The following is a 26,176-nucleotide window of genomic DNA, read 5'->3' as shown; positions in this document are numbered from 1 at the left end:
CTTGTGGAAGATGTGGCGATTTCAGAGGGGTGCTATATGCCATCCATAGTTTGCCATGGCGGTATGCATTTCCATGACCTAGCATACTCTAGAGCTTAAAGATAAGGTGATAGGTGTTAAATGAATTTTTGGTAGAGTGGGAGTGAAATCTAAAATCGCTGTCTAAGAAAAGATGAATTTCGTTATTAAAGCTCTTAATATAGCATAAATTTAACTCTATTATCAAAGGCGCCCCTCCTCTGGAACCACTTGCTTGGACCCGTCTCCTCCCATCCTTCTTTAATTTATGGATTTTATTGTTTATATTTTATCACTTTGTAAGCCTTTTCATATTTTTTTTGTTTTTATTTCGCATCGCTCTGTGACAAAACGCTGTATTTCTGTTAATAGCTATATGAAATGCTTTAATTATGCCTAAGAAATTGCATCTAATATCAAAGCCCCCTCCTCTATAACTACTTGCCTGGATCCCCATCGTCTTTCTATAATCTATTAATCTTTTGCATATATTACAAAAAGCCTTTTTCACCCTTTATTTTTTGTTTGTAGTGTTTTTTTAACTGTTTTTTCTGTGTTTTTAATATCGTTTGTAAATTTGTTTGAAATAATAAGACTTTTATTTACAAAGTCTGTGTTTTTAAGATTTATTATTTTGGACGAATAAAGAGTTTGCACAATTTAATCACCCCTTAGTCTTTTATTACTAAAAATACCTTGAGAGTGATTGTCTCCGAGAGCTTGCCAAATTTTGACTGTAACACGTCGTTCTAGCGTTTGCCAGAAATGGGGAATCTCAGGTGTGACGTAATAGGTTAACTTTAGAATATAATGAGTAGGACAAAATATAAGGAATGGCTTTTTAGTCATGTTGCTTAGAGCGCGTTTCCCTTGGAAGAAAATTGACCTTTCGAGTTCTGACAGAGTCAAGAACTAAAGAAAAAAAAAGAAGTAAAGAAAGGAAAAAAAGCGTTGTACGTTTCGAGCGAAAAACAATATGCCAAAAAGGGTATTATGTAGCAGGGATGTGTACCGACATTGCTTAAGATGTACTGGCCTTACATAAAGTGTGTGCTGCCATTACGTAAGGTGTGAGCTGGCGTTACGTTACAAGCGGGGATTCCCCCACAGGTTCCTGTTGCAAGGTTAAATAAAATTGCGGCAGGCATATGAGACCTGAGCGTTTGGAACGGGCTGTGTTGTGACGTCATTGGAGTCCAGAGAGGTGTGTCGTGGAGTCTTGCCAAATGTATTTCCTTTAATAGAACCGGTGAGAGTGTTACACAGGTGTGACGGCTTGAGGGGTTGGTAGCTCCACAGACTTCCTATCTGACCCTTTAAAATCCAGTGATAATTTCCCTATGGCTTCCGTGACGTCAGAGGGTGGGAATCTTGCCAGGTGACCACCAGCAACAGGGATGATGTGACGTCAGAGGGCTCCCAGGGAATAGCCTAATACCTAGATCTCCTACAAGTAAAAAAAAGTGTCAGGATCGGGATTCGAAGGTGGTGGGCACCCTTTAAATCTTAAATTCCCCCACTACATCTATTCTCTTACTAATATGAATTACATTGTTACCAGTTTATTAAAATAGAATAGGAGAAAACTGTTTCATGTTGCCAGTTTTGTCATGTTGCAAGTACAAAAAGAATTACGAAAAGCAGGCCGTCCAGACGCATTATATTAAATACCTAAACTAACTTTACCAACTCTATGCAACATGTATGCCCAACCCCTCAGATGTATCTGCTAAGTAGATATTAAAGGTACTGTTTTAAATGGCGGTGTTCCTCTCTGTAAAATAAGTCCAATTCTTTTAACCTTTTTCTCTCTACGAAAATTTGAATAATATTTTTGTTCTTATATATTTGGATTCTGGTTGCTATGAGCGGTTGTTAGGGCCTCTTTGTTATTTTTAGTCCGCCTTATTTGGAGCCCCGTTAGTAACTTGAGTAGATATATCGTCATAGGCTATTTTTAGATCTCGTGTGTAATCAGCCCTGTCCTCACTACCATATCATGACATTGTAAAATTATCATAGTATCAGAAGCTGATCGTGAAATAATTCCCAGATGGAGAAGGAAGGAAGGCTAAAATTTTCTGGTCATCAATGTCCAATTTTTTAAGAGGGTTCCAAGGACAAATTTTGTTTTCAGGAAATACCTCTCCATCCCTCTCCCTTCTATACTGGTTTGCACAGAAGAACTGATAATGTAGAAGTACAAAATGTAGGCATAGCTGAAATACACACATAAAAATCAAGGAAGGTAAAGGGATTTCCGTTTAATGTTTTGTGAATAAGGTATGTGTACATTCTCCCCTATCCCCTTCCTCCATATTTATCCGAGTTACATTTTCCTGAAAGTCAGAAAACATGTGCTTAAAAATGACCTTTTGCCGCTTCAGATGCCACCTTCACCAACCAACAGAAGCATTAACCGACCTATGACCTCCTAATAGTGGGTGGACGCTATATATAACTTTACACAATATAAAAAAACACATAAATTAATAAAAAAAAATCAACTGTCAAATGAGATTAAAATTGTTGTTTAACAACCGTTTATTTGGCTTGGAGGTCATCCATCTTTTCAGACAAATGCAACATCTTTTGGGGTTTTGACCTTTAGAGCTGGGATGTCGAATGAATAGATTTTGGTTGTTTTCAATATATTGACAATCTTAGAAAATTTTCATTCGATATCGTTTTGGACCTCATAAGACCAAAATTATTTTGCATCATCTAATGTCAGAAAACACCCATTAAACGTGGCGCGGCCTTTTCCGCTGCTACAAAAGCCCACTAGAGCTCTTAATATCCGAGTAAGAGGTTTTTTCTGATCTTTTATTGTCGCTGGATTGATAGTCACCCCTGGGGAGAACGAAAAAGAGAATAAAACATCAAACTATGTACGAAGCCGTGATTATCATTAGACCCCGGCGCCGCACCGGTGGATCGACCAAACGCCGCCAACGGGAGGACTGGTTGACTGCCACCAAAGTGTCACTACTCCACCGGCGCGCTGCCGCCGGCAGAGGTGACGGCGTTTGGCTGACTTTGAATTTATTTTACGGCAATTCTTTATTGCGTCAACCGCAAAGTCGAAGCTTTTCTTTCTCGTGTGGTTTAGTATTACAATTCTTCTGATTAGAAATCAAGCAGGGCTTCCACTATCCCTGAATCTTCGGGTATTTCCCCGAAAACTATGCGTCAACCCGAAAAAAATTTGATTCCCCGAAAATCACCCAATCACGGTGCCACCTTTAGCGATTTATCACCAGTGACTTTCCCTGCCAAATATTACTTTGCATACCATAATTCTTCACTACTTTCTTGTTCCTTAGTTTTCTTCTCTTTTGTTACTTTATATAAAAACCAGAAAAATGCAATTGCAATATACACAGTTCTTCACATGTTGACAAAAAAAAAGTATCGCCTCTATGAAATGAGATTAAATCATTTCGAATGCAGTTTCCCAATTGCTATTTCTTACATGATTCGTAGTCAAGAATTTTATTTTTAAGTTGAATAGAATGCATTCACTACTGTACAGCTTCAGTTGGATTTTGAAATTGATAGTCGACAGATTGTTTCTACAGCTGAATCGTAAGTTTGCTGAATTTTGTTTTCTTTTGCTGTTTTTAGATAAGATTTTCTTAATGTTTAATGCACAATTGTTGAACGCCTGATAGATTAAAAAAATACGATCTTCTTTTGGAAAATTTTTTAACCCCCCTTCCCCCCCCCCAAAAAAAAAACCCTTCTATTGTGACAAAATTTTGCTATAGAATAAGCTACGTACAAGGTTGGGGAATTAAAGATTCAAACGGAAGTTAAACCCAAAAATATGATTCATAAAAAATATAAATTATTGCCTTTAGGGGGGGGATAGGGGGCTATCGTTTTTAATAATAATACCTCATTTTTTTTTTAATTGAAAGCAGAGATGCCAAAAAGATAATTATTTTTTTCATTTAAATTGGAGACGGAAGAAAATGATATCAAATTCCCTGGGAAACCATTGAAATATTTTGATAGATCCAGGGCCCCCATTAGGACTTGTTCATTGTCTTGGGTATTTTGTAATTTCTCATAGGCTACTGGCCTAATTTGGCTTTTGTGTGTACTCCCTTTTAATTAGATTCTTTGGATCTTATTGAGTGCCACGGTGAATCTATGACTCAGTTCTCCAATAATTTTACGTATATCTCAATAATTTCGATATTATTTTTGTTGTCATTGTATCCCTTTACTCATACCCTTATATTTTTTTTCAAGGAACACTAATCTGTTTAACGTTATTTCGCGTGTTTGTTTGAACCATATAGTTACCTAGTTAATTTTTAATTAAATTATTTTTTTAATGTAAAGCTGAGACGGTATTCTATCAAGGTGGTATCCAGAGGAGGAGGAGGGGGGGTAGGGATGTATTACTTTTAAATGATAATATCTTGAATTTTTTTATTGAAAGCAGGGATGCCAAAAAGTTAATATATTTTTTTAAAATTTAAAGCAGAGATGGTATCCTATCATGGTGATATCCAGAGGGGGGGGGAGCTATCATATTTAAATGATAATACCTCGATTTTTTTTAAAGCAGGGATGCCAATAAGTTAATTATTTTTTTTTTAATTTAAAGCAGAGACGGTATCCTATCAAAATGGTATCCAGAGGAGGTGGGAGGGCATAGGGAGTTATTATATTTAAGTGACAGTATTTTGAATTTTTTTTTATTGTAAGCAGGGATGACAAATTTTTTTTTTTAATTTAAAGTAGAGACGGTATTCTATCAAGGTCGTATCCAGGGGGGGGGGGTAGGAAGGTATTATATTTAAATGATAATATCTCAAATTTATTTCTTTTTTTAAGCAGGGATGCCAAAAAGCTGATTATTTTTTTAATTTAAAAGCAGAGATGGTATCCTATCAAGTTGGTATCCAGAGGGGGGGGGGTTAGAGAAGTATTATATTTAAATGATAATATCTTGAATTTTTTTTGAAAGCAGGGATGCCAAAAAGTTAATTTTTTTTTAATTTAAAGCAGAGACGGATCTTATAGAACATTTTACGACTGCTTTAAAAAAAATACAAAAGGGTGTGTGAAGGGAGTTGAGAGAGTTCTACAAGAACATGGCAGTTTGGCTGCTACCAGTAGTTACTAGGTGGAGTATCCTGTGAAAGTATACTGCCAATGAGTAGAGAAAATAAATTTGTAAATATAAGCTGTGATTTGAGAAAGAATGATGGAAACATTAATGTTTGCGGTCAACGTTGTTCGTGCCGGTGGCGTCCCGCCGCTGCTGTTTTTGGCCCCACTGCCACCGGTCGTCCCTCATCGGTGCGGCGCTGGGGTCTGATTATCATGCTCAAGAAAAATTCTAAATTTCCTGTTAGTGAAAATGGTGACTTGAGATCTCATTTTGAATTTAAAAAATGTTTTCGAACATTTGAATTTGATGGGTAATTTTTATTGGGATTATTCCCAATTACGGGGTGGGCTTCAGTCTTTTTCAAAATTTAGTCAATTTACTTACGCTTATAATTTTCTTAGATAACTTTAGACTTATTGCATTTTATATATCACAATAATAAGGAGATTCTTTTGATCTATATATTTTGTTGTAATTTTTTTTTGGGAGGGGGGGGGGTTACGGTTAGTATTGGCATAAGTTGTTCTTTACTTTTATTTTGTTACCTTCAATTGCTGGAATCTAAATTAGTTTCCCGATAGACAAATGGGACCGATTTAAAGGGCAATTTATCAAAAATTCCCAAAGACGATTTAAAAAGTTTTGAAGTTTTTAATAAGACAGTTTAAATTAATGAAGGTTAGTTAATAATTCAATCAAAAGAGTATTGCTAAGAGTTTTACCCTCACACTTGAAAGTTTAACTTTAATTCCTGTCTGTTTATTAATTTTACGAAATTGAACAAACATGAAAAATGAATCTAGAATATTTCGTTGCATAACCATTCACGTCGAAAAAATAATTAGAGATTTAGTATTTATGGATAAAGATTACACAAAAATTAACACAGATACTGAAATGGACAAACACATAACTTGATATTAATCATTTCTGGCTGAACTAATTTTTCGTTGAACCTCTGGTATCTCTACTTTTGGAAACATATAATTCTCTGGAGCTACAGTTTTTCTTCTGTTTAGCTCTTCGTTTATAAACTTCTCTGATGATCTGTTCAGATCTTCATCTGGGTATCGACCCAATATCTGGTTGCTTGACAGAGGAAAATTTCCTGGATAAGACGACCGAGCTCCAGATGGGAAATTTCCTTGTCCCATCGGCTGCAACACAGCCTGGAATCCAGCTTGATCAGCTGGCTGAGAAAAATACTGAACATTTTCTTGACTGCTTTGATTCAAGGATGGTTGGCCGGGAGCAATGTAAATCTGGTCGTCTAAATTGACTCTGTAGTTTATTGTGGAAGATGGTGCATAAACAGGCACTGATGGTAGCACTGCCACAGATCCTGGCACATATTCTACAGTTCCGGGCTGTAAATTACCTGTGCTACCGTTAGCTTCAGAACGTTCCTTAATTTTTTTATTTGATTGAGCCATTGTCTGGAAAGAAAATAATTTAGAAAAAGTTTAAAACACGACTTGGTCATTTGAGAACAAAAAAGGAAAACTAAAAAACATCAGAAAAATAAGCAGCACAATAGCGTTGCCTTGGAAAAGAGCGAAATGGGATCTATGTATTGCAATTATTTTGATATGGAAGGAGTTTTAACTGAAACTTCAGGAGCTCATTCGATTGGAGATTGACGTTTCTAGTACCCTTTTGAAAATTAATTAATTAAAAAACATTTCTGGAAATGAATTTTTTTCACAGGATTGAAAAGAGCCACATTACACTTAAGGCCAGAAGAAATAAATTTACATGACAATTCAAACACCAAACGACCAGAAATTTCTATTAAAGAGTGAGTGAAACCCAAAACCAACAGAAATTAAAATAAACAATAATAGCAAACAAAAAGATAACAGGTACTAATACAAATAAATCTTGAATCAAGTAAAAATTAAATTTGACATTCAAGTCAAAGTTAAAACGAACAAAAATTACTACAAACAATTGTTCGGCTACGGACCCCTTCTTCTTCCCATAACTGTTCTAACTGCAGAAGTCTAAAGCCTATCTAAAGCCTACAAAAATTTAAATTTAATAACCCCAGCCTTTTGTGAGATGTTCGAGATAAACCCTTTTGACAAACTGGATGTACTATGCCATTCTGACAAGCAGGACGCAGTTGAACTCTTTTGATTTAGCTCAACAGTTTCAGTTGTAATATTAAAAGTTTCAGTAGTATTTACAGGCACAGTCACACGTAGTCATAGTTGCGACTGGTCGTAGTAGCCGTCGAGTTGCATTTGAAGTCGCAAGTAGTTGCATTCAAGTAGTTGCATTCGAAATCATAAGTTATCGCAAGTAGTCGCAGTCGCAATTATTTGCTGGCTTACGTAGTCGCAAGTAGTCATAGTCGTAAGCTGTCACAGTCGCAAATAGTCGCAGTTGCAATCAGTCGTAGTCACAAATAGTCACAATCGCAATATCAAGGGGCATTAGTCACAGACACAAGTAGACGCATTAACAGATACAAAAATTAACCACCGCAGTCAAAATTAGTTGCAGTTGCAAGAAGTCACAGTGGCCATAAGAAGTAATTCAAGCCGCAAGCAGTCGCAGTCTTGGTCTGAAGTAGAGATGGTCGAAGTCACAAGTAGCAACAAGTGTTTGTAAGCAGCCCCAAGTAGTCACAGTCGCATCACAAATAGTCGCAATTGCAAGCAGTCGCTGTTGCAGTCACAATAGTAGTAGCAATTGTGATCCTGAAAACGTAAAAGGTAATACCCAAAGCCACTCCTAATACATTGCATATATGCCCTTTTTATAACCTAAATTCAAATAATGTCTTTTGATTTGGTTTAACATCCCCCTCAGCATTTCCTGAAGTGTCACTTTAATACCATTAGATTTTTTGACACACTCAGGATCAAACATTTTCCCTCTCTCACGATGATAGATCCTGCATGTAAACAATTGGCAAATTGCAAATTTTACTACCCTTTCTCCATCGGCTATGGGGGGGCATTTCATCCTCAGAGGCATAGTTATTAGACTTTTTGACTATTTTGAATGAAATGGTTGTTTCATAGTTTTGAACTGTGTTTAGGGGACCTAAAAGGACAAGGGAGGTCCTTTGCCCTCCAAACGCTGTTGAACATACCCTGAAGTCTCAGCCTAATACCCACAGCTGCTCCTGGAACATTGCTGATGCGCCCTTTTGACAATCAGAATGCGCATAATGTGTTCTGATTTTAAACAACACCCCTTCAGTATACCCTGAAATTAGTCAAAAACAGATGTAGTCGCAGTTACAGGAAGTCACAATCTAAAGTTGTCACAGTATAAAGTTGTCGCAGTTTAAAGTAATCACAATTGTAGTCACAACTGCAGCCGAAATAGTAGTAGTATTAGTAGCTGCTCTGAAAGCTTCAATATAATATCCTGACCAATTCTTAATATATTTCAGATTCCCTGTATTGCTATCCTGGATAAACACAGTGTCTTTTTATTTAGTTCAGCATCCTGCTTAACTTTCGCTGAAGTTTCCTTTAACACCATTAGCTTTTTCGGACACACCCATGATCAAACATTCCCCTTTTGACAAGGATACATCCTGCATATGAATAATGCACAAATTGTATAATTTACAACCTTTAGCTTGGCGGCTGTGGGGCGCTTCGTATCCCCGGAGGTATTGCTATTAGACCTTTTGACTATTTTGAACAAATGTCTCTTCAAAATTCGATAAGTGTTGGTGAGGGGGCATCTAAAGAGGGTAAGTAGGGAGGGGGCTTGCTGCCCTCTTATCACTTTAAAGCAACTCCTAAAAATACCCTGAAACCTTCAGCTGAACATCCCCCAAGCCTTCACCAAGATATCGTAATTAGCCCTTGTGACAACCAGTATGCACATAGGCTAGCATTTTTTTGTTCAATAGCCCCCCCCCCCAAAAAATAGTCAGAAATTTTGTGTTGAAAATTTCCATATAGTGCATTTTGGTGTTCTTCAATATCCCCCTCTGAGATTCCTGAAAGTTATCGCAAATAAAAGTAATCGCAGTCAAAAGCAGCTGCATTCACAGTCACGAGTAGTCGCAGTCACAGTAGCAGCTTTGGTATTAATGGCCACGAAAGTTCCAAGCTAATACCTTTTCCCACCCTTAATATATTGCACACACACCCTTTGTATAACTTGGATGTCTTTGGTTTTTGTCGCACATAATGCCTTTTGGTTTAGCCCAATGCCCTTGATTGAGGTGAAATTTCCCCTCAATACGCTTAGTCTTCTTGGATACGTAGGGTCAAACATTCCCCCCTTTCCCAATGATAAATCCTGCATGTAAAAATTGGATAAATTGCATAATTTGCACTCCTCGCCCCAGGGGCTTGGGGGGGAGGGGGACGGTGTCTCTTGAGGCATAATCATTAGTCTTTTTGACTGTTTTAAATAAAATAGTTTTTTTAAATTCTAATCTATATTAAAGAGGATATTCGAAATGGCAAGAAAGGGGGAGGGGGCTGATTGCTTTCTGATCCCTCTTCAACATCTCCCTCAACATGCCTTGAAAGTTTCACCATGTTACCCTTAGCCTTTTATTATATATTGCTGTTGCGCTCATTAGAAAATCATCTAGCATATAGTGTGGGTTTATTTTGTGCGACATACCCCTCAATATTTTCTAAGAATTCTACCTTAATACCCTTAGCTTTTTTCGAGAATTGTAATACAACTGCGCCGTTCTCCCGGTAACCAAGCTTATATATAAACAATGGTAAACTTACATAGCTTACAACACATGCACGAGGGGATGGGCGATGTTATGTGATCCCCAGATGTATAATTTTTTGATCCTTGCTCTATTTTGAACAACATGGCTATTACCGAATTCTGATAAAATGTCTTTGGAGGTAGGACATCTAAGAATGCATGTGGAGGGAGGGGGGGGGCTGGTTGCCCTCTGTTTGCTTTTCAACCTTCCCCTCAACATGCCCCGGAAGTTTAAACTTAATACCTCAACCGTTCTTAATATATTGCAAATATGCCTTTTTGATAAAACTGGATGCACAGTGTCTTTTCATTTAGTTTAACAATCCCTCAACATTCCCCTAAGTTCAACCTCAATACCCTTAGCCTTTTAGAACACACGCAGAATTAAACATCCTTCATTTTCCTAAAGATAAGTCCTGTATGCAGAAAAAGAAAATTGCTTAATTTATAACCCTTGCCCTGGGGGCTGGGGACATTGCATTCCCGGTGGCAGACATTCTGACTATTTTGAGCAAAATCACTTTTTTAAAATTTCAATCAGTATAGAAGGGAGGATAATAATCAACATATTTTAAATGTTTTAATCGAATAGTCTCAGTCGCTCTTTCGATATTACAGATACGCCCTTTCAACAACCAGCATGCAGATAGTGTTTTTTATTGTGTTCAGCATCCTTCTCAAAAGTTTTGTACAAGATGGACTGGAAGTTTAAACATAATACCCTTTGCCCTTCTTAAGATATCACAGATTGCCTTTTTGATAACTTTTTGATAACATACCCCTTAACATTCTCCAACGTGAATACCCTTAGCCATTTCAGACACCCAGGATCAAACATTTCCCCTTTTCCTAATGATAAATCTAACATGGAAACAACAGAACAAATGCTTAATTAATAGTCCTAGCCCTGGGGCTGTGGGGGCCATAATATCCCCGGAGGCATAGCTATTAGACCATGGCTATTAGCTATTAGGCAAAGCAAAATGACTATTTCAAATTTTTTATCAGTAGTGAGGAGATGGACACCTAAAATGAAACAAGGAGAGGGCTGGTTCCCTATAGTCGCTCTTCAACATCACCTCAATATACCCTGGAAGTTTCAACTTAGGACCCTCAGCCGTTACTTAGATGGTTCTGATAATCCTTTTTGGCAATCAGCAAGCACATAGTGTGTTTTAATTGTATTCGCCATCCTCTCATATTTTCTTAAAGTTTGACCTTAGTACTAACCCTATTTGGAAACTCAGAATAAAGCATGTTGTCTTTTTCCAATAAAAAACTTTATATGTTAGAAATGGACAACTTGCATAACTTAAAACCCTGGGGGCTGTGGGGGTTATGTTAACCCCAAAGACATAGTTATTTGTGCTTTGGACTATTTTGAACAAAATACCTATTTCAAAATTTTGATCAGACGCATTTAGGCAAAGCCTTATGGTTCTTCACAATAGGTGACGCTAGAGCCTTGGTTTTGAATTGATTACACCTCAAGTAGAAACATTCCTTCGCAATCCTAAATATCTCAACTATATATGAAATATTGACATTGAAATTTATATGAAATATTGAAATTTATATTGAAATAACGAGAAAACCAGGTTTATTGATGCTTACGACTTTTCTTCTAAACAAAAGAGTACGTTGAACAAGATAAAATTAAGATTTTGACATCATAAGGGCCAAATTTGGAATTAAGCAACACAACTAATACGTTTAGTTTCCGTCTGTAGGAAACACTCACACCAGAATTTATTGGGAAAAAAGAGCAGATTCAACATTGAAGGGAGGGTAATTATATTGTTAGGAAATCATTGACAATAATAGGAATGTTAATGATAAGGTAGAGTAGTCTTCATCAGTTCTACCGCATCACTAGCTAGAACTATAGTCTTGAGGATTTTACCTGTGCTATTCCTCCAAGGCCTCGAATTTGTTGTCTCAGCGGATTGGGTCTCTCTATCTTTATTTCAGCCGCCTGTAGTGCATCAGCTTCGTCCTGCGTTATTCGATTGAGGTCAACTTCAACTTGAAAAGCTCCATAATCTTTGAAATAATAAGATAAAATTAAAAGTATAGCTTTTTTTTGATCAATTTTATATACTTAAGTAATAAAGAGATGCATAAAAAAATTAATAAAGTAAAATAAAAAAAAGAAAAACTTAAAATAAATTTAAACTAAAAAACTAAATAATTAAATTTAATAATTTAATAACTTAAATTTAATAACTAAATAATAAATTTAAATTTAAAATAAACTTAAATTAAAAAATAATAATAAATAAACATAAAATAAAATAAAAAAAGTTTAAGACAAGAACAAACGAAGGCATTTGTTATTTAACACAGCACATATTTTATAGAGAGAGAGGGAATTCATTAGCCTCTTCCTTCCACCGAAAAGAAAAACACGAGGGAATGTGCAAAAACATAGACAATGCAAGGCACATTATAATAATCTCACATTTCCTATAGTTGGGCCTAAAGTTTCGTATAAATCTTCAAGATATTACTGAAATAAATATTTAGGATTAAAAAGGACCAAATCCAATATGCCAACAATCGAATTATACGGTCGGTTTGAGCACAAAAAAAAAGACTTTTCAAAGAGGCACACTTGTGCCTCTACAAAGAGACGACCCACCACAATGTTAAGCGATTTCCGGTCCTAGCGGTCGCAGAGAGACAGCGGTAATCGCATTATGTAGCCCAAGCTCAAACTAAGAAACTTGCAAAATTTCACCCCCCCCTCCGACTTTATCTTCATGGGTAAAAGTTGGCCGGAAGTTTCGACCCTCCGACCACAGCCCCCCTTTAACGTTGTCAAATTGGGTTGAAATTTAGAGGTTCAGCTTTCCTAGGGCCCGGGAGCTTATTCTCGAAATTTCAGCTCAATCCGATCACTCCTTCCCTGTTTTCCAAAAACCAAATATAGCCACTTAAAGTTCAAAATTTTTTTTTTTTTGTTAGACACGCCTACGGGCCACAGCTGGCAACTGATCCGGGTGAATGAGGACTCATTCGAAGTAAAATACGACCTGCTAGGGCCTTTTGATATTTTCAGACCGAAAAAATCATCTCCCGAATTTACATTTACGAAAATCATCGTTTTCCTATAATAGCCTATGTTAAACTTTCCCACCACAGCCCTCCTTTAAAGTTGTCTGATCGGGCTGAAATTCAGAGAATAAGCTTTTCTGGGGCCTGGGAGCTTATCTTCGAAATTTCAGCTCAATCTGATCACTCCTTCCCTGTTTTCCAAAAAGCAAATATCAAGTTTTGTGGGGATTTGCTTGCGTCAAAAATAGATTCCACTTACTAAAAAACAATTACAATTGTGTCTCTTTAGTACAGCAGTCGATACTCCTAACTGTCAGGGGGAAGACCCGGGTTCGATTCCCCGTTAGAGGAAATTTTTATATACTGAATTTAAAGTTTAAAAAGGAAACTCAGTTTCTTTTTTAAATTATTTGAAAAAAATTACACTTTCTAAAGAGATAAAGAGGCTGAGTTACAAGGTCGACCCTTAAAACGTACAGGGATTAGGAGGCACAGTTGGGGGGCTGTTAAAGAGGCTGAGTCACAAGTTCGAACCTTAAAACGTACAGGGATTAGGAGGTGCAGTTGGGGTGCAGTTACTTTAACTCCTGACACGATCAGCTAACAGTTAGTCAAGCAATAATAAGTAATAAACTGTACAAAAACGTGCAGAAATTATTTGAAAAAAACTACGTTTTCTAAAGAGTTAAAGAGGCTGAGTTACAAGGTCGAACCTTAAAACGTACAGGGATTAGGAGGCACAGTTGTTGGGCTGCCGCCCCAAACCCCCCGCTTTCGCAGCCTTTAAATAAAAAAAAAGTTTTTTAAACTGAAAGTAAGGATCGACATTAAATCTTAAAACGAACAGAAATTATTCCGTATATGAAAGGGGCTGTGCCCTCCTCAACGCCTCGCTCTTTACGCTAAAGTTTGACTTTCTCACAACTCTTTTTTTTAAACAATAAAAACTTTAGCGTAAAGAGCGAGGCGTTGAGGAGGGCACAGCTCCTTTCATATACGGAATAATTTCTGTTCGTTTTAAGATTTAATGTCGCTCCTTACTTTCAGTTTAAAAAAACTTCTGTTTTTTTTATTTAAAGGCTGCGAAAGCGGGAGTTTGGGGGCGGCGGCCCCCCAACTGTGCCTCCTAATCCCTGTACGTTTTAAGGTTCGACCTTGTAACTCAGCCTCTTTAACTCTTTAGAAAACGTATTTTTTTTTCAAATAATTAGGAGGAGAGGGGTAACACCTTCGATAAAACACAAAGTATAGGCGAATTACATAGAAAAGAAGATATAAGAACGACCGTAAACATCTCAAAATCTCAGAGGAGGGGGGGTAGACCTAAGACCCTCCTGTGCTTATACTAAACTTAAACTACACGCTTGTTACTTTTACGAGTAATTAAGGTAAAATATAAATACGAAAAACGGGTCTATTTCCAGTAAATGAAAACGAAGAAAAAAACAAAAGCGAATATTTCGCCCGTATCAAACAAGGCGTCTTCAGCGTAGAGAAAAATTAAACTAAAATTTTTTATTAGAATTAAAAAAAAAATTATTAGAAATTAAAAAACATATTTTTGCAGGTTTATCAATTAATAGAGATACTGGGAATATAAATAATGATCCTATTATGATACTATTTTAAAAAAGGAACCCATATTTAAAAATGAAAATAAGGTATTGCAAAATGTCCCAAGGGTTAGTTCAAATAATAAATCAAAGCGAATAGCAGCATCAAAAGCTTTGCATAAAATTATGTCGCTATAACTTATTCCATGTTCATTTGTTAATTTAAAAGGTTTAATCCAGTTACTTCTGTGAGGTTGTTTCACCAAGGTAGCTCCAAATTGTGAATTTTCAGCAACTGTATATTATAATTTTAGGTGAGTCTATTTTAGTTTTATGTATATTTTTTAGTTTTAGTCTTTTTTTTTTCTCTCTATGCTGAAGACACCTTGTTTGATACGGGCGAAATATTCGTTTTTGTTTTTTTATTCGTTTTCATTTACTGGCTATAGACCCGTTTGTCGTATTTATATTTTTTCTGTCATGGCTGGCCAGTTCGGCATTAGATCTTTTATTGGTAATTAAGGTACCATGGTTTCTGGAAATCTTTTGAAATAAAAGGAAGAAGATACCCTTAAATAAAAAAAACCTTGTGAACAGTATTTCACTTATTCAACGAAATTTTAAATCAAGCTCTTGGTGAGAGGAGAGGAACAAACCTGAAGCTCCTACCTTTTTTTGCCTAACTTCATCCCTACGCATGTTTTACTACAAGTAGTGAGTGTGTTAGTGGTTCTGGTCTTTTTTTTCTGACAATGACGACTTCAGTTCCCTTACATACCAAGTCCTGTGAAGATCACTTAATACACACAACGAATTTTTAATTTTAAAAGTTTGACATAAACAAGCATCAATCCGTCTGGTATTTATAGCAAGATGAATATCGGGTTGTCGCATAGTATCCTGCGAAAAACCGAATAAATTTTTGAAATAAAAGAATGTTTTTCCCCAAGATGCTACCTCGATGGTGTTTGAAAACACTCACTCATCTGCTAAATATTATTAAGGCTTCAGGACCCGATAGAGTTTCTAGCACTGTTCTCTAAATATGTGGCCCTGAAATTTCTGTCCCTGCTATATCTCTTTCTAGAAAGGGTCTTGCTTCTAGATTATTTAGATATACTTGAAAGCTGCTCATATTCTCTCAGTTTCTAAGGCAGTATTTTCATGCTACCCCGCTTGTGTAGGATCATACCAAACGTCCTAACGTCCGACTAAACGTCCTGGTCTACGCAGGGAAACTATGTTTGTATCATACATAACTCGCTGCATGATTAACTGGAGTCAGATCAGTTGCTAATTCACTTTTTCAAATCTACAGTTCAGTCAAATCTAACCTATATTAGATTGTTTGATTGCAAGGATATGGGACTGAACTGGATTTTTGTTTCTTTGAAAAATGACATTAACATCCTCTACTATTGCTTCGTAATAGCTTTGGATCGTGTTTGGCATCCTGTTCATCTTTGCAAGCTTTAAGGTTGTGAAGGTGATAGTTGAATGTTTCATGTCCTTGCGGATTTTTTTCGTCAACGAATCATTATGAGTTGTCCTTGACATAATAATCTCGAAAAAACACACTTCTACTAAAATACCTGTAGAAAGCATTTTAGGTCAATTAATTAAAAAAACTTTGTCTACAAAATAAGCTTTTCAAAGAAAAGTAAAGAACTCCATTAAACAAAAAATGAGCAAAAATAAAATCAATTAATGTACAAAGCGTGAAACTACCACAAATCAGCATCGAGAAATAAATGAAACCCAAAACGAACAGAAATTACAATAAATAACCGAGTCAAACTCAAAACGAGCAGAAATTAACATAAGTTGGGCTCAAAACCCCTATGCCTTCCCAAGGCCAGAACATAATTTGCACTTTACTGAAAAAAATATAGATGTTTTTACTTTTATAACTTTAATAGATAAAATAATATTAGCATTTGGATTACTAAATATCAATATATGTATATTAAACTGACAATGCACATTCATTTGTATTTTTTTCAGTAAAGTGCAAATAATGTTCTGGCCTAGGGAAGGCATAGGGGTTTTGAGCCAAACTTATGTTAGTTTCTGCTCGTTTTGAGTTTGACTCGGTTATTTATTGTAATTTCTGTTCGTTTTGGGTTTCATTTATTTATCAATGCTGAATTGTGGTAGTTTCACGCTAGGTAGATTATTTGATTTTATTTTTGCTCAATTTTTTGTTTAATGGAGTTCTTTACTTTTCTTTGATAAACTTATTTTGTGGAAAGTTTTTTTTTAATTAATTTCTGTTCGTTTCATACTGACATAGTCTTTTAAGAGACAAAAAAAATAATACTTTAAATCTTTTCGTTTATTAAGAATTTGTAGTTTGGCCTGCTATTTGTATGCTGGAGAAAATTTTTCAGCAATTTTTAACAACATACACCCTCTTACAAATATGGACACAAATGGTAGGGTTTAATTTAGTTTTATACCTCCTCTAGTTCAACTGAAATGGAAAACTTGATACCATTCGCAAAAAAATATGTTTACTTTCTTTGATAGCTTGGATACACTTACGCTATTTTGATTTGGTAAAATTTTAAGAGCAGAAGTAGCCCCGAAAGTTTGAACATAATGCTCTCAGTCGTTCTTGGGTAATTGCACTCTTTTTTGAACACTTTTATGAAATGACGATAGAAAAAGTATTAGGCGAAATAAAAAATTAAACTATTTAAGTGCAAAAGATTAAAAAAGCTAGCCGGTATGATCTCTGTTATCTATGTCTGGGCTGTCCCCCAGGCGTCTTTCTCGCTTTGTCAGCCATTATCAAGAAGTAGATCAAAGCATTGATTACCAGTGAAAATGTGGTAAATTCAAATCAAGTTTTATAAAAGGAACTTAAAAGCTGTTGAGCACAACTATTCTTCTTGGAAATGAAAAAGTGAGTATGAAACATGAAGTAAGGCGACGTTGAAGCAACAACCAAAATAAACCTACTAAAGTCTAATCTCAAACTGAGAAAATTCTGCAAAGGCTTTAGGCCTGTTCTCCATTTTAAAGCGTGAATGACCCATATCTTCTTGTGATAGCCTTTTCTTTTAAATAAACATCTTATCTTACCAGCCAGGGATCTGAGTATTTGCTTTGGATGGAACCCATACTATCAAAATGATATAAAAGGGTAAATTAGGAAAATATGGGGTAGCCTAAAATTGTAGTTTAGACTTTAGACACGTCTTGCTATCTCGGAAAGCAGTTGAGTTGGGTGAATGAAACTTTCAAAAATGAATCCAGGGCAAAAAATATTCGAGCCAATTGAAAATGACAATATAAAAAGGGCAAATATTGAGCAGTTCATATTTTTCACCTATGAATAAAGTGAACATACCACTCGATGCCTTTTCTTATGCTCTTTCCGAATATAATAATCGTTTTTGGCGCAAATTCACTTCACCCCATCCAAAGATACCAATTCAGGGTATATAGTTGCACATTGGGTGGGGGTGGGGGTAAAGTTCAAACTTACCTCTATGGTCAGAATTGCATCCTGAATCCAAATTTAACATTCCTTTGCGTCAGAAATGAATTTTAAAAGCCCCCCCCCCTAATGAGTAAATAAGTAACTTAGGGGTTGGGAGTAAAGAGAATTTACGCCAAAAGCAATTAGTATATTTGGAAAAAACATAAGAAAAGGCATCAATTGGTATGTTTACTTTACTCATAGGTCAATAATGAATAAAGCTTTGCTTATGGACAAAGCATGGCAGAAGAAATAAGTGCTTATATTCTCAATTTTAAGCAAAGCTGATTGTAGAATAAGCTAATCACCCCTTTTAACATTCCCAAGAGCTTATACAGTAAACAAATAATCTTGTACAAGAGACAAAGAAAAAAAGGTGCCTAGTATTTCTGTCCAAGCCTTTTTCCTTTTTCGCATACTTATTTCAGCCTTGGTTTTTAAAACTATTAAAAAATAAGAAGCAACATTAAAACTTTAAACAAACAGAAATTACCACGTATTTGAAGAGGGTTACCCCCTCCCCAGCACTTCGCTCTTCACGCTAAAGTTTTTTAGTGTTTTTAAAAAAGCTTCTTATTGTTCTACTTAAACGACCCTTGTGTTTCAGGAGTCTTTTTTAAAGAATTGGGGACGAAATTCAAACTTTAGCGTTAAGCGTGAGGTGTTGGCGAGCAGGCAACCCCCTTCATATACGTTGTAATTTTTGTTCGGTTGAAGTTTTAATGTTGCCCCTTACTTTCAGTTGAGAAAATTTGTTTTTTTTATTTAATTTCTGATCGTTTTTTTAAATGATGCCAGGACTTAGCTTACTGTAAATTTTGTTATAAAGACATAATCGGATGTGTGGCAAACGTGAAGTGCCATCTTAGAACAAACTTTCACAAGGGCAGGGTCAGAACAATCAGACATCAATGCTGCAGTATGAAGACCTTCCCAAAAAATTACATGATGAGTCTATAATTAAAGCCAGCTTGAAGCTTACGTCGTGGGTCGTCTTGGAAAACATTCCCATTAGTAGAATGGCCATAATATCTCCCACGAGTACAATACCCATTCGAATCCCGATCCGGACACATTTTTTAAAACTCCCACGAGTACACCATATATGGGCATAGAGTCATTAGGGAGAACACGTGGTTAATGGGGTCAATGACCTCTTTCTCCATGGTCTCTTTCTCCAGGTGTGTTTTTGGCACGCTCTCAGCGAATGTTATGATCCAGAAATAGTATTTGTTGTTTCCGAGGCAAATGTCAAGGTCAATGTTGTTGTTATTGTTGTAAGTGCACGCTCTCAGCGAATGTTATGATCCAGAAATAGTATTTGTTGTTGTTGCTCGAGCCAAATGTTATGAGTTTCCCGGAAACAGTTAGATCACATGTTTCCTTCTCAGCCAATCAGCGAGTCGGTTACATCCCCCTTCTCAACCAATCAGAGGGCTTGTTACACATGGTTTTCCCCGTTACATAACAATTCGCCCTTGAGATTTTTAGTTTATTATTTTATTACCTATTTAGTTTAGATTTTTAGTTTATTCTAAGTTTATTTATTACCTTTATTTTAGTTTAGTTTTAGTTTGGTTTAGTTTAGATTTTAGTTTAGTTTTAGTTTAATGTTTAGTTTAGTGTTATAATTTATATTTTGTTTAGTTTTATTTTACTTTTAGTTTAGTTTAGATTATAGTTTTAGTTTAGCTACAGTTTGCTAAAGAGTTTTAGTTAAGAGTTTTAATTTAGTAGCTTAGTTTGGTTTTAGTTTAGTTTTAGATTAGTGTTTAGTTTTATCTTAGATTTTTAGTTAGTTTATTTTAGTTTTAGATTAGTGTTTAGTTTTATTTATAGTTATATTTTAGTAGTTTAGAGATTAGAATTTATTTTTATTTTAGTTTTAGTTAGTTTAGTTTAAGTTTAGTCTAGATTTTTAGTTTCAGTTTACTTTTAGTTTAGTTTAGATTAGAGTTTTAGTTTAGCTACAGTTTGCTAAAGAGTTTTAGTTAGAGTTTTAATTTAGTAGCTTAGTTTGGTTTTAGTTTAGTTTTAGATTAGTGTTTAGTTTTAGTTTAGAGTTTTAGCTAGTTTAGTTTAGTTTTAGATTAGTGTTTAGTTTTAGTTAGAGTTATAGTTTAGTAGTTTAGAGATTAGAATTTATTTTTAGTTTAGTTTTAGTTAGTTTAGTTTTAGTTTAGTCTAGATTTTTAGTTTTAGTTTACTTTTAGTTTAGTTTAGATTAGAGTTTTAGTTTAGCTACAGTTTGCTAAAGAGTTTTTGTTAGAGTTTTAATTTAGTAGCTTAGTTTGGTTTTAGTTTAGTTTTAGATTAGTGTTTCGTTTTAGTTTAGAGTTTTAGCTAGTTTAGTTCAGTTTTAGATTAGTGTTTAGTTTTAGTTAGAGTTATAGTTTAGTTTAGTTTAAGATTAGTGTTTAGTTTTAGTTTAGAGTTTTAGTTAGTTTAGTTTAGTTTTAGTTTAGTCTAGATTTTTAGTTTTAGTTTTAGTTTACTTTTAGTTTAGTTTAGATTATAGTTTTAGTTTAGCTACAGTTTGCTAAAGAGTTTTAGTTAGAGTTTTAATTTAGTAGCGAAGTTTGGTTTTAGTTTAGTTTTATATTAGTGTTTATTTTTAGTTTAGATTTTTAGTTAGTTTAGTTTAGTTTTATATTAGTGTTTAGTTTTATTTAGAGTTATAGTTTAGTTTAGTTTTAGATTAGTGTTTAGTTTTAGTTTAGAGTTTTAGTTAGTTTAGTTTAGCTTTAGTTTAGTCTAGATTTTTAGTTTTAGTTTTAGTTTACTTTTAGTTTAGTTTAGATTAGAGTTTTAGTTTAGCTACAGTTTGCTAAAGAGTTTTAGTTAGAGTTTTAATTTAGTAGCTTAGTTTGGTTTTAGTTTAGTTTTAGATTAGTGTTTAGTTTTAGTTTAGAGTTTTAGTTAGTTTAGTTTAGTTTTAGATTAGTGTTTAGTTTTAGTTAGAGTTTTAGTTTAGTTTAGTTTTAGATTAGTATTTAGTTTTAGTTTAGAGTTTTAGTTAGTTTAGTTTTAGTTTATTTTAGAGTTTTAGTTTACTTTATTTTTTTAGTTAAGAGTTTTCGTTTTACATATGAGTTTTAGTTAGAGTTTTAATTTAGTAGCTTAGTTTGGTTTTAGTTTAGTTTTAGATTAGTGTTTAGTTTTAGTTAGTTTAGTTTTAGTTTAGTCTAGATTTTTAGTTTAGTTTTAGATTAGTGTTTAGTTTTAGTTTAGAGTTTTAGTTTACTTTAGTTTTTTAGTTACGAGTTTTCGTTTTACATATGAGTTTTAGTTAGAGTTTTAATTTAGTAGCTTAGTTTGGTTTTAGTTTAGTTTTAGATTAGTGTTTAGTTTTAGTTAGTTTAGTTTTAGTTTAGTCTAGATTTTTAGTTTAGTTTTAGATTAGTGTTTAGTTTTAGTTTAGAGTTTTAGTTAGTTTAGTTTAGTTTTAGTTTAGTCTAGATTTTTTGTTTTAGTTTTAGTTTACTTTTAGTTTTTTTAGTTAAGAGTTTTCGTTTTACATATGAGTTTTAGTTAGAGTTTTAATTTAATAGCTTAGTTTGGTTTTAGTTTAGTTTTAGATTAGTGTTTGGTTTTAGTTTAGAATTTTAGTTAGTTTAGTTTAGTTTTAGATTAGTGTTTAGTTTTAGTTAGAGTTATAGTTTAGTAGTTTTGAGATTAGAATTTATTTCTAGTTTAGTTTTAGTTAGTTTAGTTTTAGTTTAGTCTAGATTTTTAGTTTTAGTTTTAGTTTACTTTTAGTTTAGTTTTAGTTTAATGTTTAGTTTTCTTTTAGTTAGTTTATTTTTAGTTTAGTTTTAGTTTATTTTAATTTTATTCATTACCTTTATTTTTATTTTAGTTTTAGTTTAGTTTAGCTACAGTTTGCTAAAGAGTTTTTGTTATAGTGTTAATTTAGTATCTTAGTTTAGTTTTAGTTTAGTTTTAGATTAGTGTTTAGTTTTAGTTTAGAGTTTTAGTTAGTTTAGTTTAGTTTTAGATTAGTGTTTAGTTTTAGTTAGAGTTATACTTTAGTAGTTTAGGGATTAGAATTTATTTCTAGTTTAGTTTTAGTTAGTTTAGTTTTAGTTTAGTCTAGATTTTTAGTTTAGTTTTAGATTAGTGTTTAGTTTTAGTTTAGTTTTAGTTAGTTTAGTTTAGTTTTAGTTTAGTCTAGATTTTTAGTTTGAGTTTTAGTTTACTTTTAGTTAAGAGTTTTCGTTTTACATATGAGTTTTAGTTAGACTTTTAATTTAGTAGCTTAGTTTAGTTTAATTTTTGTTTAGTTTTAGTTTAGAGTTTTAGTTAGTTTAGTTTAGTTTTAGATTAGTGTATAGTTTTAGTTAGAGTTATAGTTTAGTAGTTTAGAGATTAGAATTTATTTTTAGTTTAGTTTTAGTTACTTTAGTTTTAGTTTAGTCTAGATTTTTAGTTTTAGTTTTAGTTTACTTTTAGTTTAGTTTAGATTAGAGTTTTAGTTTAGCTACAGTTTGCTAAAGAGTTTTAGTTAGAGTTTTAATTTAGTAGCTTAGTTTGGTTTTAGTTTAGTTTTAGATTAGTGTTTAGTTTTAGTTTAGAGTTTTAATTTAGCAGTTTACTTTAGTTTAGTTTAGTTTTATTTTAATGTTCTAGTTTAGATTTTAGTATTGTTTAGTTTAGTTTATTTTTAGTTATGGTTTTGAAGTGCCTAAAAGGGAAAATAAATGCCGTTGTTCTTGTAGTTTGTTCAATGTCATAACTTCAACTAATAGCCTTTTCTACTATTCACCAGAAGATATACTGTAATTTCATTGTCGAAAATCTCGGCGACTACACGTAGATCCTCGAGCGTGCTCTGATTAAGATCCAGAAAAATGTAACCGTAGGGCTTGCTAGTCGCCTGAGTGTACGCTGACAACAGAAATCTTGGGGCATCAGGGTATATCTGTTTATTGAGAGTTATGAGTGAGCTAGAATCACGAACAACTCGATAGATAATATAGATAGTACAATTCAAAGCAAGGGTTCGCATACATTTGCTCTGATGAAACAGATTGGGTAAAACTAGGGTTATGGAAATATGTTCATGATGAGATCGGACAGTGGACAATTGCAGCATTTCCTGTGAGAACTGTTCAATGGATTCAGTTAAATCATCAATAATCAGCCACGAGTTCGATTAAATACTATTGAAAACATCAAGTCCTCGTATGAATTGTATTGGTATGCTGTGGCAATAGCTTTTATTTTATCATAGGACTCTTGCCAAATACTATAGCAATAGTAGATTTTTTTTCGGTTTTTCCAAAAATATTTTATCGCAATTTTGAATTATTCTAGCTAAAAGGGTTGTTTTCCCCGACATTGAGGGCCCACAAAGAAATGATCTGAAGGGTGTTTTAAATTGATACATGCTGTTGACAACAGTCGGACTATGACTAACTGTAAACCTTATGTGTCCCAAGAGTAGGTAGTAATTTTCCCATAGATCTATCTATTCAAGAACAAAAACAATATTTCATGGCAAAATTTATTACAGCAATATGAACACTTATTCAACGTGATAAAATTTCATGGTCAACATGAAAACTCTATTTGTTCAACATGAACAATGATAACACTTTTTGTCTTTAAACACTTTTGTTCATCTACAGCACTTTTTGTACATCAACACTTTTCTGTACAACACTTTTCTATACAACAACATGAACACTTGTTCAACGTGACAAAATTTCATGGTCAACATGAAAACTCTATTTGTTCAACATGAACAATGATAACACTTTTTGTCTTTAAACACTTTTCTGTACAGCACTTTTCTGTACAACACTTTTGTCCATCTACAACACTTTTTGTACAACACTTTTCTGTACAATAGCACTTTCTATACAACAACAAAAAATACACTTGGAACATGAACTAGCTCAGTTGAACGTTATGAATTTAAAATAGGGTCCCCCCCCCCCCCCCCCGGCCGGGGGGCCGAAGGCCGGCCGGCCGCAGGCGGGACCCCCCCCCTGGGCGGCCGCGGGAAGGGCCCCCCACCCCCCGGGAATCGCGGGGCGAAAAAAAATAGTTGTCGTCACTGCTACGGGTTAGTGGGTGGGTTAGTGGTGGTGGTGGTGATTAAAGTAGTGAGATTGGGTTAGTTAATTTATGAAAGGTTGAGTGGTTAGTTGGTTAGGTTAATTTATCTAGACCAAGTTGATTACGATAGTCTACGCATTCAACTCGGTCTGAAATACGATAGTGACCATGAGGTAGGATACTCACACCATTCTCGAGCACATAGACTTTGTCGGATATACACGACATTGCATTTTTTTCCACTCTCACAGTATAATTTCTATACTGTAGAGAGCGAATTGCAAGCACTTGTGCTCTTGGCACTAGGCTACTTTCTACACAGTCTCTGTACACGCTCATGTTGAAATTGCTCTTTACCAAATGCGTAGGCATCCTTTGACAAGCCTTCTTTTCATCCCCTCTCTGAGTTTCCATGCACCAAACTTTGGGGCCGGGGAACGCCCCCCTGGATATCAAATCACTCCCCGTCTCTGATTTTAATTTTAATACTTTGCTGGAGACTTGACGTTTCACCAACTCGGGGTAGAGGGATGGATTCCAGTTGGTGAAATCCATCCGCGAGCTGATGTACACCCCATTTTGCAAATCACCCAGTAAATCTTCAGTCCCATTTACCTTTAACAGCAGAGAATCTGTATCCCCATAGTAAACTTGAACCTCCCCCTCCCGTGGCCATTGCACCTTGCACACATTGTAAAAGAACGACAACATGAGCTTTTTTGAAATTTCTAGTACTGAACTGCCGCCTGCTATATTCTTGTTCAGTACTACATTTCGCTTTCGCCTGTGTAGAAGAACCATGCCGGCCTCTATGCTCGTGAATGATGTAAAATTGGGGTCGGCAATAATTCGTGCACACTCTAGAGGGTCAGTCACGACGTCGCAGCGAGATCTATTACGTACGCTTTCACATATTTTGCCAAACGCTGAATTTAGGATGAGCTTGTACATTTCCTTCTCCACCTTTGAATTTTTCCCTAGAGTGTTTATCGACAAAAGTATCGATAAACGTTTTCAAGTACGGTCGCTGATTGAACTGTAGGACCCTGTGTATTTTGGTGATTTTGAAACCATTGTTCACCATACAGTGCAAAAGCACATGGTGAACAACGATATTCTCTTTAGGGTCCAAATCAGCAATCAGTTTCTGTTTGGAGGGAGTCCAATACATCCCCATATCCTCAACCAATGATCGATTGCAGGGGCTCAGCGAGTCTCTGCTCACGGGTTGATTGATACAGGGAAAAACAAAATCTTTGACTCAGTCGTGAAGCACCAGCGGACTTTGACCGTCAATTTCAAAGAACCATCCTTTTGGCCCATTGTCCTCGACGGTGGTAATGTCGGGGAACTCACAAGGATTCTCAACCCATTGATAGTTCCCACACGGCAAAGAGTAGTGAGACATTGCCGAGGGGTACAATGAGTTCATGTCCAAGAACACTGCATTTGACTTTGCACCGGTGCTTAGTCCGCTCGGATAGGTTGATAAGATGCGGTCCCCATGAAAAACATACCCCCCCCTCATTGAACACTCTACAAAATGGTGTTGATCTATGTCAGTGATTAGGCCTATGTCCTCCCTGCTAATTTTTAGAATTAAGTCCATCACCAAATGGGGTGTAGAAAAATAATAGCCCATATCTAACCCGAACTCTGAATAGATCTGGTCTGTGTTCTTACAGACTATATCCAACAGAGTAAGAACGTCACTGGCCAAGTACAGTCTACAATAATCCCCCCCATTTTTACAATCCCCCTTGGACCACACCTTCTTAGCAAACTCATACTCCTCGGCTGTGCATTCACTGTTGGTCAGTGAATTGTAAAAAGCTTCAATTGGAGGTAGTTTCACCTCGCTTAAGCGTGCGCCAGAGCAGTAATAGTCGTATGCATATACACCTTTGCAGGTCAAAGGGTCATACATTTCACTGTCTGGAAAGTGCTGTTTAAGGAAGGGAAAGCTATCAAAATCGTCGTTTTTTTGCACTTGAATCAATTGACTCAATGCCTTGGTGAAAAAACTAAAGGAATCTAAAAACCTGATTTTGTTCCAGCACGTACGCTCATTATCCATGAATTTCCATTTCAGCTCAAGAAGTAACAGATTCTGGGCTGATTTGGGGATGATATTATAGGTAAATAAACTATTCACCC

At 35.1% G+C, this 26,176-nt stretch overlaps 1 protein-coding gene across 1 annotated transcript in view; it reads right to left on the bottom strand.

The window, feature by feature from the left end:
• Window positions 1–5,985: 5,985 nt before the first annotated feature.
• The window catches only part of LOC148954916 (uncharacterized), a 47,556-nt gene continuing 27,365 nt past the window's right edge, over window positions 5,986–26,176 (bottom strand). Inside the window, exons 2-3 of the mRNA XM_089107984.1 lie at window positions 11,763–11,902; window positions 5,986–6,585 (exon numbers count right to left, since the gene is read on the bottom strand). Of these exons, the coding sequence (XP_088964110.1) occupies window positions 6,070–6,585; window positions 11,763–11,902 (656 nt within the window). The 3' untranslated portion in view covers window positions 5,986–6,069. The remainder of the gene's footprint in view (window positions 6,586–11,762; window positions 11,903–26,176) is intronic.

Source organism: Artemia sp. Qi Xiang Cuo, chromosome 2 (assembly GCF_049724085.1).
Source record: "Artemia sp. Qi Xiang Cuo chromosome 2, ASM4972408v1, whole genome shotgun sequence".
Lineage (NCBI taxonomy): Eukaryota > Metazoa > Arthropoda > Branchiopoda > Anostraca > Artemiidae > Artemia > Artemia sp. Qi Xiang Cuo.
This window is presented reverse-complemented; position numbering and strand designations above follow the sequence as displayed.